The sequence below is a fragment of the Salmo salar genome, chromosome 13 (assembly GCF_965601325.2).
Source record: "Salmo salar chromosome 13, fSalSal1, whole genome shotgun sequence".
Lineage (NCBI taxonomy): Eukaryota > Metazoa > Chordata > Actinopteri > Salmoniformes > Salmonidae > Salmo > Salmo salar.
In genome coordinates, this window is record NC_138303.1 from 9,351,442 (window position 1) to 9,369,254 (window position 17,813).

The 17,813-nt window shown below is 43.0% G+C and overlaps 2 protein-coding genes across 2 annotated transcripts in view; both read left to right on the forward strand.

Moving 5' to 3' along the window:
- Positions 1-17,813, forward strand: part of cables2b (Cdk5 and Abl enzyme substrate 2b) — a 79,285-nt gene that overhangs the window by 22,419 nt on the left and 39,053 nt on the right. Inside the window, exons 2-3 of the mRNA XM_045692864.2 lie at positions 6,309-6,404; positions 14,716-14,793. Of these exons, the coding sequence (XP_045548820.2) occupies positions 6,309-6,404; positions 14,716-14,793 (174 nt within the window). The remainder of the gene's footprint in view (positions 1-6,308; positions 6,405-14,715; positions 14,794-17,813) is intronic.
- The window catches only part of rps21 (ribosomal protein S21), a 92,896-nt gene continuing 75,109 nt past the window's right edge, over positions 27-17,813 (forward strand). The window contains exon 1 of the mRNA XM_082959792.1: positions 27-36. The gene's annotated coding sequence lies outside the window, so the exon portion shown is untranslated. The remainder of the gene's footprint in view (positions 37-17,813) is intronic.

Consider the following 17,813-nt stretch of genomic DNA (forward strand, 5'->3'; position numbering starts at 1 on the left):
TAGCTAGCATTAAACGTATCTTATAAAAAACGATCAATCTTAACATAATCACTAGTTAACTACACATGGTTGATGATATTACTAGTTTAACTAGCTTGTCCTGCGTTGCATATAATCAATGCGGTGCCTGTTAATTTATCATCGAATCACAGCCTACTTCGCCAAACGGGTGATGATTTAACAAAAGCGCATTCACGAAAAAAAACACAATCGTTGCACAAATGTACCTAACCATAAACATCAATGCCTTTCTTAAAATCAATACACAGAATTATATTTTTTTAAACCTGGATATTTAGTTATAAGAAATTCATGTTAGCGGGCAATATTAACGAGGGAAATTGTGTCACTTCTTTCGTTCAGTACAAGCAGAGTCAGGGTATATGCAGCAGTTTGGGCCGCCTGACTCGTTGCGAACTGTGTGAAGACCATTTCTTCCTAACAAAGACCGTAATTAATTTGTCCGAATTTTACATAATTATGACATAACATTGAAGGTTGTGCAATGTAACAGCAATATTTAGACTTAGGGTTGCCACCCGTTCAATAAAATACGGAATGGTTCCACACTTCTTAACTGGGAATATTGAAGACTCATGTTAAATGGAACCACCAGCTTTCATATGTTCTCATGTTCTGAGCAAGGAACTTAATAGTTAGCTTTTTTACATGGCACATATTGCACTTTTACATTCTTCTCCGACACTGTGTTTTTGAAAGAGGAGGGGGGAGGATGCACATATATATATATATATATATATATATATATCGGACGATTAATTCGTATCGGTTTTTTTGGTCCTCCAATAATCGGTATCGTTGTTGAAAAATCATAATCGGTCGACCTCTAGTTATTACACATTGATTACAATATCACCCGCATTTTATGTCACAGTGATTCATCAATACATATGCTATGATGCTGGTGAAGTTGTCTCGCGCACCTACAATGCTGGTCATAAAAAAAGCTAGCGAGCTCATGGATACAAACAATGTTCTTCCCCCAAAACATAGCAAAACGACATCTGTTTCAGTAGCTATAGTTAGCTAGCTAATTTATAAAACAGTTCTTATTTGATTAATCGGACCATCTATGTGAAGCTAGCCACAATTAGGATTAGCCACAATAGTGGACTTTGCGGTCAGCCTTCAAAATAAAAGTATGGCATAATTCTACTATTTGTATTCATTTGTAGCACTGTTAATTACATGCTTTTATTTTGAAGGCAAACCGCAAATTCCACGATTGTGCCTAATCCTTAATGTGGCCAGCTACACAACACACAACCAAGTCCCGTCGAGCCTCACTAGCCAGATGAAGCTAGCTGGCTGCTTATAACGTTAGCTTTGGGCAACAGGGTTAAGTAGCTGGCTAGCTATTTATTTTCATTAACTGAAGTTCAATTTCAGTAGGCGAACAACAAGTGGCAACCTAGCTAATATTTACTCACAAGGATTCCTAAATCATTGCTAAGAATAATGAAAATGACTGCAGTTTCTACTGGTCATTGTTTTCAAATGACTGCTGGACTTGTTGACTGCTTGATCCACACAGCAGACATTGTGGTCTAGGTTAGGAATGCTGTGTTGCACGTGTAGAGCAACATTTTACGTGGCGTCATTACGTCATGTACCTACGTTATGTAGGTATGCACGGGTGCTTTGACATCGGTGTTAAACAAGACATCGGGCCGATACCGATGTTGGCAATTTTAGCTAATATCGGCCGATTCTGATGTGTTCACCGATATATCGTGCATCCCTATTTTCCACCTGTCCCACACAAACGTTACAAAATTCTAGCATTAATAAGCAGCCTGCTGTGTCAAGCTACCCAGCTGTAATACCAGGGCTGCTGCCTCAAGCGACCCAGCTGTAATAAGAGGGCTGCCTCAAGCTACCTAGCTGTAATACCAGGGCTGCTGCCTCAAGCTACCCAGCTGTAATATGATGGCTGCCTCAAGCTACCTAGCTGTAATACCAGGGCTGCTGCCTCAAGCTACCCAGCTGTAATACCAGGGCTGCTGCCTCAAGCGACCCAGCTGTAAAAAGAAGGCTGCTGCCTCAAGCTACCCAGCTGTAATACCAGGGCTGCTGCCTCAAGCTACCCAGCTGTAATATGATGGCTGCCTCAAGCTACCCAGCTGTAATAAGAGGGCTGCTGCCTCAAGCTACCCAGCTGTAATAAGAGGGCTGCTGCCTCAAGCTACCCAGCTGTAATAAGAGGGCTGCTGCCTCAAGCTACCCAGCTGTAATAAGAGGGCTGCTGCCTCAAGCTACCCAGCTGTAATAAGAGGGCTGCTGCCTCAAGCTACCCAGCTGTAATAAGAGGGCTGCTGCCTCAAGCTACCCAGCTGTAATAAGAGGGCTGCTGCCTCAAGCTAACCAGCTGTAATATGATGGCTGCCTCAAGCTACCCAGCTGTAATAAGAGGGCTGCTGCCTCAAGCTACCCAGCTGTAATAGCCTTCCCTGTAGCTCAGTTGGTAGAGCATGGTGTTTGCAACACCAGGGTTGTGGGTTCGATTCCCACGGGGGGCCAGCACAGATAAAAAAAAAAATAAAAAAAAATGTATGAAATTGTATGAAATGTATGCATTCACTACTGTAAGTCGCTCTGGATAAGAGCGTCTGCTAAATGACGTAAATGTTAATGTTAAATGTAATATGATGGCTGCCTCAAGCTACCCAGCTGTAATAAGAGGAGTACCTCCTATTTCAATGTTCTTTTTTCTCACATCTGCAAGTAGAGAGATAAACATCTGCTTTGAGTCTCTCCCTCTCTCCCCTGCATTTAGACTAAATGCAGGACCCAAAACTCACCAGACAGTACTGGTTAGGGGAATGAGAGGGAGAGGGGGAGAAGGGATATTGATGGAGAGAGGGGGGTGGAAGAGTTGGGGAGGATGGAGAGGAAGGGAGGGAGAGAGAGGGGAAGGAGAGAGAGGGGGGGATGGAGAGAGAGAGAGAGGGATGGATGGATAGAGAGAGAGGGGGATTAGGGAGAGGGAGGGGGAGGATGGAGAGAGAGAGAGAGGGTAGGATGGAGAGAGAGAGGGTAGGATGGAGAGAGAGAGAGGGTAGGATGGAGAGAGGGTAGGGTGGAGAGAGAGAGGGGAGGGTGGAGAGAGAGGGAAGGATGGAGAGAGGGGGAAGGATGGAGAGAGGGGGAAGGATGGAGAGAGGGGTAAGGATGGAGAGAGGGCAGGATGGAGTGAGAGGGCAGGATGGAGTGAGGGGGGAGGATGGAGTGAGGGGGGAGGATGCAGATAGAGGGATGGAGAAAGAGAGGGGAGGATGGAGCGAGAGGGGGGAGGATGGAGAGAGAGGGGGGAGGATGGAGAGAGAGGGGGGAGGATGGAGAGAGAGGGAGAGGATGGAGAGAGAGGGAGAGGGGGATAGAGAGAGAGAGAGAGAGAGGGGGGGAGGATGGAGGGAGGATGGAGAGAGGGAGGAGGATGGAGAGAGGGGGAGGATGGAAGAGAGAGGGAGGATGGAGGGGGGGAGGATGGAGAGAGAGAGAGGGAAGGATGGAGAGAGAGGGGAGGATGGAGTGAGAGGGGAGGATGGAGTGAGAGGGAGGATGGAGTGAGAGGGAGGATGGAGAGAGGATGGAGAGAGGGATGGAGAGAGAGAGAGGGGGAGGATGGAGAGAGAGAGGTGAGGATAGAGAGAGGGGAGGATAGAGAGAGGGGGAGGATGGAGAGAGAGAGAACTTTTATTTATTATCTTATTTGTTTTGGCAATGTAAACATTTTGTTTCTCATGCCAATAAATCCCCTTAAATTGAATTGAGAGAGAGCCACGCAGAGAGATAGAGAGCCACGCAGAGAGATAGAGAGCCACGCAGAGAGAGCCACGCAGAGAGAGCCACGCAGAGAGAGCCACGCAGAGAGAGCCACGCAGAGAGAGCCACGCAGAGAGAGAGAGAGCCACGCAGAGAGAGAGCCACGCAGAGAGAGAGCCACGCAGAGAGAGAGAGAGAGAGCCACGCAGAGAGAGAGCCACGCAGAGAGAGAGCCACGCAGAGAGAGAGCCACGCAGAGAGAGAGCCACGCAGAGAGAGAGCCACGCAGAGAGAGAGCCACGCAGAGAGAGCGCCACGCAGAGAGAGCGCCACGCAGAGACACACAGAGAGAGACACACAGAGATGTACACTGGCTCTATTATTCTTATGTAACTTCAGTTGAGATGATAATCGCTGTGACATCAGCATCATCAGCACTCCCACAGATTTCTGCTCAAATCTAAACTTTTCCCATTCAGCGTTTTCTTATCCACTTACTTATTTGGTTTGAATTATGGTAATAAACATTCAGAGTCCTTGTATATAGGCCACATGTACACTACACAGTATGTGGACACCTGCTCATCGAACATTTCAATATCATGGTTGCTATAACAGCCTCCACTCTTCTGGGAAGGCTTTCCACTAGATGTTGGAACATTGCTGCGGGGGCTTCCATTCAGCCACAAGAGCATTAGTGAGCTCGGGCACTGATGTTGGGCAATTAGGCCTGGCTCGCAGTCTGCGTTTCAATTCATCCCAATGGTGTTCAGTGGAGTTGAGGTCAGGGCTCTGTGCAGGTCAGTCAAGTTCTTCCACACCGATCTCAACAAACCATTTCTGTATTGACCTCGCTTTGTGCACGGGGACATTGTCATACTGAAACAGGAAAGGGCCTTCCACAAACTGTTTCCACAAAGTTGGAAGCACAGAATCGTCTAGAATGTTATTGTATGCTGTAGCGTTAAGATTTCCCTTAAGCCCCCCAGTTTGGCTATGGAGATTGCATGGCTGTATGCTCGAGTTTATACACCTGTCAGCAATGGGTGAGAATGAAATAGCTTAATCCACTCATTTGAAGTGGTGTCCACATACTAATGGCCATGTAGTGTAACATAATACAGCTTGAAAGCTCGACCATCTTCTCACAGTGTTAGGGAATGAAAACAGATTTGTGACCAAAGAGAGAGGAGCAAGATCTATGGTGGAATAATAAAGGTGGGAAAGGTGAAAGTGACAGACCCCAGACAGTGATCACTGGTTGACTGCTCCCTGATCGCTGCATGCGTTTCATCACAGTAACAAAGGCTTGGATTCAGCCACTGTCATTAGCAGTTTTTGTTTACTATGATGATTGGTGACTGTTGGGACTGGAAACTGGGGAGTCGCTTGTGTCTGTGTTTCATGACTAACTGTACTTCTCTCTCTCTCTCCCTCCTTCCCTCTCTCTCTCTCTCTCCCTCCTTCCCTCTCTCTCTCTCCCTCCTTCCCTCTCTCTTGCCTCCCTCCTTCCCTCTCTCTTTCACCCTCCTTCCCTCTCTCTTTCTCCCTCCTTCACTCTCTCTCTTTCTCCCTCCTTCACTCTCTCTCTCTCTCCATCCTTCACTCTCTCTTGCCTCCCTCCTTCCCTCTCTCTTGCCTCCCTCCTTCCCTCTCTCTTTCTCCCTCCTTCCCTCTCTCTCTCTCTCTCTCTCCATCCATCCTTCCCTCTCTCTTGCCTCCCTCTGTCCCTCTCTCTTTCTCCCTCCTTCCCTCTCTCTCCCTCCCTCCTTCCCTCTCTCTCCCTCCCTCCCTCCTTCCCTCTCTCTCTCTCTCTTGCCTCCCTCCTTCCCTCACTCTTTCTCCCTCCCTCCTTCCCTCTTTCTCTCTCTCTCTCCATCCTTCCCTCTCTCTTGGCCTCCCTCCTTCCCTCTCTCTCCCTCCTTCCCTCTCTCTCCCTCCTTCCCTCTCTCTCCCTCCTTCCCTCTCTCTCTCTCTCTCCCTCCTTCCCTCTCTCTTGCCTCCCTCCTTCCCTCTCTCTTCCCTCCCTCCTTCCCTCTCTCTTTCTCCCTCCCTCCTTCCCTCTCTCTTTCTCCCTCCCTCCTTCCCTCTCTCTTTCTCCCTCCCTCCTTCCCTCTCTCTTTCTCCCTCCCTCCTTCCCTCTCTCTTGCCTCCCTCCTTCCCTCTCTCTTTCTCCCTCCTTCCCTCTCTCTTGCCTCCCTCCTTCCCTCTCTCTTTCTCCCTCCTTCCCTCTCTCTTGCCTCCCTCCTTCCCTCTCTCTTTCTCCCTCCTTCCCTCTCTCTTTCACCCTCCTTCCCTCTCTTTCTCCCTCCTTCCCTCTCTCTCCCTCCTTCCCTCTCTCTCTCTCTCTCTCTCTCCATCCTTCCCTCTCGCTTTCTCCCTCCTTCCCTCTCTCTCCCTCCTTCCCTCTCTCTCTCTCTCTCTCTTTCTCCCTCCTTCCCTCTCTCTTGCCTCCCTCCTCCCCTCTCTCTTGCTTCCCTCCCCCTCATCCCTCCCCCACTCCCCCTTCCTCCCCCCTACAGTCGGACTCGGAACCTGTCGGGCTCTCCCAGACCTCGCCCTGTGAAGAAGGTCCACTTCATCAAGAACATGAGACAGTACGACACGCAAGGCAGCAGGTGTGAACATACTCATTTCAAGAGCCCTACTCCTCGAGGCTGCCCTTCCTGAAGCATTTCCTCCTTCTCCCACAGAACTTCCTGTGTTTGGAGGAAGAAATGGCGACAGTGTCCTTTATCCTTTAAAATACACTGTCTCTGTGCCTTCTGTCCAACCCAGAGGTGCTTGAACAAAGATCCAGTTCAGGGTTTTGATGAGGACTAGGCCTTATATACGCTGCAATACCATTCATTGACATGATCAAAGTCTACTGTAACTATCACACAGTAGGCCTTTAATACCAATGAGGAATATGCATGCAACTGCCAAAATAAAGGAAACACCAACATGAAGTGTCTTTATAGGGCGTTGGGCCATCACCAACCAGAACAGCTTCAATGCACCTTGGCATAGATTCTACTAGTGTCTGGAACGCCATTGGTTTGGCACTCTATGGCCAAAAATAATGGCCTGTCTAGCATTTTATACATGACAATAAGCATTATGGGATGTTAATTGATTAATTATCTCAGAAACACGCATGTGTAGAAGCGCCTTCCTTCAATACACTTTTGTATCCCTCATTTACTCAGCTGTTTCCATAATGTTGACAGTTAACCTGTACATCCATGTTAATACTAAAGAAAAAAAAACACATCCTTTGGTCCCAGAGATGCTGAATGTCTTTCTCGTTTTGACTTTGGTTTCTCAGGTCAGGTCACGGGAAGCATAGTAAAGCGTGAATCCACTAGTTACCTGGCTAACCCTTCAGACAGAGGACCTATATGATCACCTGTTACCTCGCTCTGTTCTACTGCTGGGTCTACTATTAAATCAGCCTAGTGGGTCGTCGTCGTCGGTGATCGGGCCTAACACCGTTGTTTTCGTCAGCAAACTTAATTATACAGGAGGGTACTGAGCACGCACCCCTGAGGGGCCCCCTGTGTTGAGGATCAGCGTGGCAGATGTGTCGTTACCTACCCTTATCACCTGGGGACGTCCTGTCAGGAAGTCCAGGATCCAGTTGCAGAGGGAGGTGTTTAGTCACTGCTGCAGGCTATTATTATGGTTTTAAAGAGACTTACGAGTATCCTGTCACTGTTATACACTGCCTGGCATGTCATTGCTTGGCTTGAACAAAACAAAATATGGACTCATAAGTGGTTCCCACACTCCCAATCAACAGAACACAATTCTTAGAGTAGTTCGTTGCTATGCCTCTCACGTTCCATTTTACATTTACATTTTAGTCATTTAGCAGATGCTCTTATCCAGAGCGACTAACAGTAGTGAATACACATTTCATACATTTTTTATATATATATATATATATATTTTTTTTTTTTTTTGTACTGGCCCCCCGTGGGAATCGAACCCACAACCCTGGCGTTGCAAACACCATGCTCTACCAACTGATCCACAGGGAAGGCTCGTCCCGGCAGCGTTGGGATCAATTCCATTTCAGTTCAGTCAATTCAGGTAGCGAACTGAAATAAAAATTTCAGTTTTCGACCCACAACCCTATGGAAATCTATGAATGACTTAATTCAGTCTTAAATTCCAATGGGTAAATGATAAATATGATGTTTGCTGCAATTCCTTTTCCTAAATGGAAAATCGTCGGGTTTTTTTGTGACAAAATTCTCATTCAAAGTAATACATTGCATTATAATTTTCATGATTGACTTAACGTAACGCCTGCCAATTTGAAAAAGACATAGCAAAATGTGTTTTATTATTTCATTTCCATGATACTATCCAGTACAACGCTGACACATTTAAACATCGAATGTTAATGCTTAATATTTAACTTTTCATTTCCTTGTTGTGACAAAAAAGAACAATTATTCTCAGTTGGTAATTGACAATTATTTGACATACTCTGTGTGGTTTAAGACTGTCAAAATTCAAAATGATCAATCAGATTCGATTAATCAATCGCAATGCTTAATTTTGCTATTTCGTTTTCCTCCTTGCGTTTTTGGTTGTGTTAAACCTGTCAATCAAACACGGCAGGAAGGATTTTGGTAATGTGAGGAGGAAGAGGTTGCCTGGTCTTTGTTAGCTATGCTCAGACAAAAAAAATACCACAAAAATACCGGTACTCATAATTTCTTAAAAGTATTTCTGGATCACAGAGGAAGAGGCAAAGCTGTACTATAAATGAATGAATAAATCACATAGATTATCTATGCTGTCTAGGACGGGTGGTGAGGAAGGAGTTCGCAGGAGGAGACAGATCGGTGATGGTGCTGCACGCTACTAGCAATGATGGCTAGTATGCAGTGCATTCGGAAAGTATTCAGACCTTTTTGACTTTTTCCACATTTTGTTTACATTACAGTCAGATTTTCTCAAGCTCTGTCAGGTTGGATGGGGAGCGTCGCTGCATAGCTATTTTTCAGGTCTCTCCGGAGATGTTCGAATCGGGTTCAAGTCCGGGCTCTGGCTGGGCCACTCAAGGACATTCAGAGACTTGTCCTGAAACCACTCCTGCGTTGTCTTGGCAGTGTGCTGTTAGGTTCTTATTTTTCAGAGTAAATAACTCACGGACACTAGAGAAGCTTTAACCAAGTTTAATTCTTCCCAGAGGTTCTGTACAGCTGTAATTCAGACAACCCAACATTTCTCACCATCACAGGTATATATATATCCCCCATAAGACACTTCTCCTTCTCTCCAATCCTTGTATCTCATGGTTCCACAGTTAAAGGGTAGTAAACCTTTATTACTCCCTTCAGGGGATCTGACCTCACCCCCTCCTTCTAATAGTCCACAGATGAACATCTGTCTCCCCTAAAGCAATCCTTTGATCTCCTCCCATCCACCCAGCACATTTCACAGCCACTCTGTCTTTCTACAGATCTCACTCCTTAATATACTATGCGTCTGATCTACCATGTCTTTAATATCTCAATGTTCAAAATGTCGAATCCAACAGTGCTTAGGGTCGTTGTCCTGTTGGAAGTTGAACCTTTGCCACAGTCTGAGGTCCTGAGCGCTCTGGAGCAGGTTTTCATCAAGGATCTCTCTGTACTATGCTCCATTCATCTTTGCCTCAATCCTGACTAGTATCCCAGTCCCTGACGCTGAAAAACATCCCCATAGCATGATGCTGCCACCACCATGCTTCACCATAGGGATGGTGCCAGGTTTCCTCCAGACGTGACGCTTTGCATTCAGGCCAGAGTTGAAACTTGGTTTCATCAGACCAGAGAATCTTGTTTCTCATGGTCTGAGAGTCTTTAGGTGCCTTTTGGCAAACTCCAAGCAGGCTGTCATGTGCTTTTTACTGAGGAGTTGCTTCCATCTGGTCACACTACCATAAAGGCCTGATTGGTGGTGTGCTGCAGAGATTGTTGTCTTTCTGGAAGGGTCTCCCATCTCCACAGAGGAACTCTAGAGCTCTGTCAGTGTGACCATCGGGTTCTTGGTCACCTTCCTGACCAAGGCCCTTCTCCACCGATTGCTCAGTTTGGCCAGGCTGCCAGATCTAGGAAGAGTCTTGGTTCCAAACTTCTTCCGTTTAAGAATGATGGACACCACTGTGTTCTTGGAGACCTTCAATGCTGTAGAAATGTTTTAGTACCCTTCCCCAGATCTGTGCCTCGACACAATCCTGTCTCGGAGCTCCTTCGACCTCATTGCTTGGTTTTTGCTCTGACATGTACTGTCCACTGTGGGACCTTTATATAGACAGATGTGTGCCTTTCCAAATCATGTCCAATCAACTGAATTTACAACAGGTGGACTCCAATCAAGTTGTAGAAACATCTCAAGGATGATCAATGGAAACAGGATGCACCTGAGCTCAATATCAAGTCTCATAGCAAAAGGGTCTGAATACTTACGTAGATAAGGTATATACTGTTTTGTATTTTTTTTTAAATACATTTCCAAACATTTCTAAAAACCTGTTTTTCGCTTTGTGTGTAGATTGCTGAGGATTAACATGTATTTAAAGAACTTTAGAATAAGGTTGTAACATAACAAAATGTGGTAAAAGTCAAGGGGTCTGAATACTTTTCTGAAGGCACTGTGTATATATATATTTTGACAAAGTGACTGTGTGAGAGAGAGAGAGAGCGAGAGGGAGAAGGACCCCTTTGGTCATTAGTCTTGGAGTTAGTCATTGGTGGGACAGTATTTACAATGCCATGGCACCATAGGATGTTCCCACAAAAGATAGGAAGACCACCTGCCTGCTCTGCCCCTTCAGTAGTACTATGACTCCATCTTTTCTTGAGCATTAAAGCTGTTCTTTGACTCAATACTATTCAAGCTGCAAGCCAAAGTGAATAAACGAGCCGTGAGAACCCAGATCTGGCTCTTCTCCAGAAAAGGAGTGAACATGTTTACTCTAGGCGCATTATAAAGCACCAGGAATCACTGGCATTGTTTCACTTTTCCAGTTGACACTTTCCCGTGCATACTGGGCCTGGGTCAGAGTTGGTTTTTCCAATTGACTCTTTCCCGTGCATACTGGGTCAGAGTTGGTTTTTCCAGTTGACTCTTTCCCATGTATGCTGGGCCTGGGTCACGTCCTGACCAGTAAAGGGGTCATTTTGTTATTGTAGTATGGTCAGGACGTGGCAGGGGTGTGTTTGTTTTGTGTTGTTGGGATTTTGGGGTACTGTTCTATGTCATGTATTTCTATGTTTGTATTTCTAGTTCTATTTCTATGTTCAGGGTTTTGGTTTGGCCTTCAATTGGAGGCAGCTGTTCTTCGTTGACTCTAATTGGAGGCCATATTTAAGTAGGGGTTTTCAGCTTGTGTTTTGTGGGTGGTTGTTTCCATGTATAGTCATAGTACCTTACAGGACTGTTTTTCGTCGTTGTTTTCTTTCCGTGTTTTGTAGAAGAAGATGAGCATTCACATACCCGCTGCATTTTGGTCCACTCAATACGACGTTTATGACAGCCTGGGTCAGAGTTGTTTTTTTCAGTTGACTCGTTCCCATGCATACTGGGCCTGGCTCAGAGTTGGTTTTTCCACTTGAGATAGTGAGTTATGCTGCATCCTAAATGGAACCAGGTTCCCTAAATAGGGCACTACTTTTGACCAGGGCCCTTAGGGAATAGGCTACCATTGGGACGTAGATAGAAGCAGTTCCAGAGGGGTCAAAAGAAGTACACTGTACAGGGGATTCCGCTCCATTTTGGGACACGGTCCTAGTAATGTCATGACTGTGTATATCTATAGCAGCTCTGGTTCTGAGAATAATGACTAAAGCACAACTTTACTTTTTTTCTCCCCACTGTGAGAGAAGTTGTTGTTGCTGTTGTGAACATTTTCTCTCTTTAAATGATAGTCTCCTTAACTTCCCCTCATTAAAAGATAGGTGAAACAGAAAGACTCAGCCTTATAGAGTAGCACAGTGTAACGTTAGCTGTTACCTGTTGGCTGTTGGCTGTTGGCAAAAGACAGTGGTTGCTTCCCAAATGGCACCATGATCCTATATAGCGTACTGCTTTTGACCTGAGCTATATGGGAATATGGTTCCATTTGGGACAAAATCTAATAAAACATTATTTGTCACATGCGCCGAATACAACAGGTACCTTACAGTGAAATGCTGAATACAAAGGTGTAGACCTTACTGTGAAATGCTGAATACAACAGGTGTAGTAGACCTTACTGTGAAATACTGAACACAACAGGTGTAGTAGACCTTACTGTGAAATACTGAACACAACAGGTGTAGTAGACCTTACTGTGAAATGCTGAATACAACAGGTGCCTTACAGTGAAATGCTGAATACAACAGGTGTAGACCTTGCCATGAAATGCTGAATACAACAGGTACCTTACCGTGAAATGCTGAATACAACACGTACCTTACCGTGAAATGCTGAATACAACAGGTACCTTACAGTGAAATTCTGAATACAACAGGTACCTTACCGTGAAATGCTGAATACAACAGGTACCTTACCGTGGAATGCTGAATACAACAGGTACCTTACCGTGAAATGCTGAATACAACAGGTACCTTACAGTGAAATTCTGAATACAACAGGTACCTTACCGTGAAATGCTGAATACAACAGGTACCTTACAGTGAAATGCTGAATACAACAGGTACCTTACAGTGAAATTCTGAATACAACAGGTACCTTACCGTGAAATGCTGAATACAACAGGTACCTTACAGTGAAATGCTGAATACAACAGGTACCTTACCGTGAAATGCTGAATACAACAGGTGTAGTAGAACTTACCGTGAAATGCTGACTTAACAAGCCCTTAACCAACAGCGCAGTTCAAGAAAGACACAGTCAGTATCTTAGTTAGAAAGACACAGTCAGTATCTTAGTTAGAAAGACACAGTCAGTATCTTAGTTAGAAAGACACAGTCAGTATCTTAGTTATAAAGACACAGTCAGTATCTTAATTAGAAAGACACAGTCAGTATCTTAATTAGAAAGACACAGTCAGTATCTTAGTTAGAAAGACACAGTCAGTATCTTAGTTAGAAAGACACATTAATTATCTTAGTTAGAAAGACACAGTCAGTATCTTAGTTAGAAAGACACAGTCAGTATCTTAGTTAGAAAGACACAGTCAGTATCTTAGTTAGAAAGACACAGTCAGTATCTTAGTTAGAAAGACACAGTCAGTATCTTAGTTAGAAAGACACAGTATCTTAGTTAGAAAGACACAGTCAGTATCTTAATTAGAAAGACACAGTCAGTATCTTAGTTATAAAGACACAGTCAGTATCTTAGTTATAAAGACACAGTCAGTATCTTAGTTATAAAGACACAGTCAGTATCTTAATTAGAAAGACACAGTCAGTATCTTAGTTAGAAAGACACAGTCAGTATCTTAGTTAGAAAGACACAGTCAGTATCTTAGTTAGAAAGACACAGTCAGTATCTTAGTTAGAAAGACACAGTCAGTATCTTAGTTAGAAAGACACAGTCAGTATCTTAGTTAGAAAGACACAGTCAGTATCTTAGTTAGAAAGACACAGTCAGTATCTTAGTTAGAAAGACACAGTCAGTATCTTAGTTAGAAAGACACAGTCAGTATCTTAGTTAGAAAGACACAATCAGTATCTTAGTTAGAAAGACACAGTCAGTATCTTAGTTATAAAGACACAGTCAGTATCTTAATTAGAAAGACACAGTCAGTATCTTAATTAGAAAGACACAATCAGTATCTTAGTGTCACGATCACTGTCCTCAAACTCCCTGTCATAAATAAGCCAAGGCGCAGCGGGCCGGTAATTCCACATCCTTTATTTGGAAGTGAAACCGAACAAAACAATAAACAGGATAAACAGAAAGAAACGTGATGTTCTGGGGCTGCTCAAAGGCAGCTACACAAAAACAAGATCCCACAACTCAAGGAGGGAAAAAGGGCTGCCTAAGTATGGTTCCCAATCAGAGACAACGATGGACAGCTGCCTCTGATTGGAAACCAGTCAGTATCTTATAGACACAGTCAGTATCTTAGTTAGAAAGACACAGTCAGTATCTTAGTTAGAAAGACACAGTCAGTATCTTAGTTAGAAAGACACAGTCAGTATCTTAGTTAGAAAGACACAGTCAGTATCTTAGTTAGAAAGACACAGTCAGTATCTTAGTTAGAAAGTCACAGTCAGTATCTTAGTTAGTTATGAAGCAGTTCTGTGTAACGTTAAAGATGGTGGGATATACGCAAGATGGTGGGAACTGAGTCATACTTTTTAAAGTAATTTTCTATTAAGGTATCTTTACTTTTACTCAAGTATGACAATTTAGTACTTTTTCCACCACTGGTGTCACCTCAAATGCTACTGAGATTAGCATTTTTTGCTTACATCCTCTTTGATAATGTTAGCTGTAGGCTAATAGTAACTTCGTTATGATGCAGGACTGTGTAACGTTATTTGTTAGCCACGTCTGGTCCTCCAGCTGATACTGGTCCAACTAGGGTAATGGCATAGGTGCCTACTGTGTGTGTAGGACTGTGTATGTCCCCTCGTAAAAGACTGGTTGAGAGGAAACACTGTTTTATGAAGCAGGACTGTAACGTTAGCTGATTCTCCAGATGATACTGGTCCAACTAGGGTCATTGTGGAGGTGTCTAGGTTAATAGTCAGAGCAATGTTTCCACAACACACAACGTCCTTGTTTACATCAAACCTAGTCATAGGAGTTTTTTTTTCTCCTTTCAAGTCGATTCAGTGGTGCTATATTCACATGAAATAGACCTACACGTGTAAATGTTATTGCACAATCAAATGTTTTAGATGAAATATCTCTGTTGTTCTCTTACTCTATCTGTCTGTCTGTTTCTCTCTCTCCCTTCATCCGTCTCTGACGTGGCTGATGTCTCTCCAGGATCGTGTTGATCTGTGCCAAGCGTTCTCTGTTTGCGGTGTTCTCAGTGTTGCCCTATGGAGAGAGCGTTCACATCAGGTACAGTACAACTCATTCCCTTCACACTATGTTGATTCATTGTATCACGTTTAGTAATGTGTTGCTTCCTCACACTATTAAACTGGGAATATTCACACGTTGTCGTACCACAAACTGTTCACTCAAATGATCCCGCTCTGTTTTATGAGATTCCTGCTTTAACCGGGTAGTAGTGTAGACTGCAGAGGAGTCGTGTAGGCAAGCCTGGGCCCACCCACTGGGGAGCCTTGGCCCACCCAATCAGATGCTCTTTACTTGTCAGTGTTCCAAACAGGACATTATTTGTCTTTTTACCTAAACATGTAAACACCATCAGATAGAAGTCATAGCTAGCAGTGCACTGTAATGACATTCACTATCATGGGATGGGTGGCCAAAAATAATTAACTGAAAGCCACACCTCAAATAAGTCACAAATTTGACCTCATTGAGGCATATGTCACTGTGCTTCGACGGCTATATGCACCATGTCGTTCCCGAGGACTGTGAGCTCTCGTTCTCCGTGGCCGAAGTGAGTAAGACCTTTAAGCATGTTAACGGCCCAGACAGCATCCCTATCCCCTATCCGTTGTCGGCCCAGACAGCATCCCTATCCGCATCTTCGGAGCATGCGCAGACCAGCTGGCTGGTGTGTATACGGACAGTACCCTGAACTTAGTCACTGTCATTAGCCGGCTACCACCCGGTTACTCATCCCTGTACATAGGCTGCTGCCCACTGTACATAGACATGGAACACTGGTCCCTTTAATAATGGAACACTGGTCCCTTTAATAATGGAACACTGGTCCCTTTAGTAATGGAACACTGGTCCCTTTAGTAATGGAACACTGGTCCCTTTAGTAATGGAACACTGGTCCCTTTAGTAATGGAACACTGGTCCCTTTAGTAATGGAACACTGGTCCCTTTAGTAATGGAACACTGGTATTCAACAGATATACTACATATTTTATCCATGTATTCTACAGATATACTACACATTCTATCCATGTATTCTACAGATATACTACATATTCTATCCATGTATTCTACAGATATACTACATATTCTATCCATGTATTCTACAGATATACTACATATTCTATCCATGTATTCTACAGATATACTACATAATCTATCCATGTATTCTACAGATATACTATGTATTCTATCCACATACTGTCAATAGTGTCTATACATCACATCACATATAAAGGTAATAAAGGTAATAATATAGGTGTGTATGTATGTATGTATGTATGTATGTATGTATGTATGTATGTATGTATGTATGTATGTATGTATGTATGTATGTATGTATGTATGTATGTATGTATATAATATAGGTGATATATATATCACAGTCACCTATATTATTACCCCTTATCACAGTCATCTATATTATTACACCTTATCACAGTCACCTATATTATTACCCCTTATCACAGTCACCTATATTATTACCCTTATTACCCTTATCACAGTCACCTATATTCTTACCCTTATTACCCTTATCACAGTCACCTATATTATTACCCCTTATCACAGTCATCTATATTATTACCCTTATCACAGTCACCTATATTATTACCCTTATTACCCTTATCACAGTCACCTATATTATTACCCTTATCAGAGTCACCTATATTATTACCCCTTGTCACAGTCACCTATATTATTACACCGTATCACAGTCACCTATATTATTACCCTTATCACAGTCCCCTATATTATTACACTTATCACAGTCCACTATATCATTACTCTTATCACAGTCACCTATATTATTACCCCTTATCAAAGTCACCTATATTATTACCCTTATCACAGTCACCTATATTATTACCATTATCACAGTCACCTATATTATTACCCCTTATCAGAGTCACCTATATTATTACCCCTTATCAAAGTCACCTATATTATTACCCTTATCACAGTCACCTATATTATTACCATTATCACAGTCACCTATATTATTACCCTTATTACCCTTATCACAGTCACCTATATTTTTACCCTTATTACCCTTATCACAGTCACCTATATTATTACCCCTTATCAGAGTCACCTATATTATTACCCCTTATCACAGTCACCTATATTATTACCCTTATCACAGTCACCTATATTTTTACACTTATCACAGTCACCTATATTTTTACCCTTATTACCCTTATCACAGTCACCTATAGTATTACCCCTTATCACAGTCATCTATATTATTACCCTTATCACAGTCACCTATATTATTACCCTTATTACCCTTATCAGAGTCACCTATATTATTACCCCTTATCACAGTCACCTATATTATTACACCTTATCACAGTCACCTATATTATTACCCCTTGTTACAGTCACCTATATTATTACACCTTATCACACTCACCTATATTATTACCCTTATCACAGTCACCTATATTATTAACCTTATTACCCTTATCACAGTCACCTATATTATTACCCTTATCAGAGTCACCTATATTATTACCCTTATCACAGTCACCTATAATATTACCCCTTATCACAGTCACCTATTTTATTACCCCTTATCACAGTCACCTATAATATTACCCCTTATCACAGTCACCTATTTTATTACCCTTATTACAGTCACCTATAATATTACCCTTATCACAGTCACCTATATTATTATCCTTATCACACTCACCTATTTTATTACCCTTATTACAGTCACCTATAATATTACCCTTATCACAGTCACCTATATTATTACCCGTATCACAGTCACCTATAATATTACCCCTTATCACAGTCACCTATTTTATTACCCCTTATCACAGTCACCTATAATATTACCCCTTATCACAGTCACCTATTTTATTACCCTTATTACAGTCACCTATAATATTACCCTTATCACAGTCACCTATATTATTATCCTTATCACACTCACCTATTTTATTACCCTTATTACAGTCACCTATAATATTACCCTTATCACAGTCACCTATATTATTACCCGTATCACAGTCACCTATATTATTACCCCTTATCACAGTCACCTATAATATTAC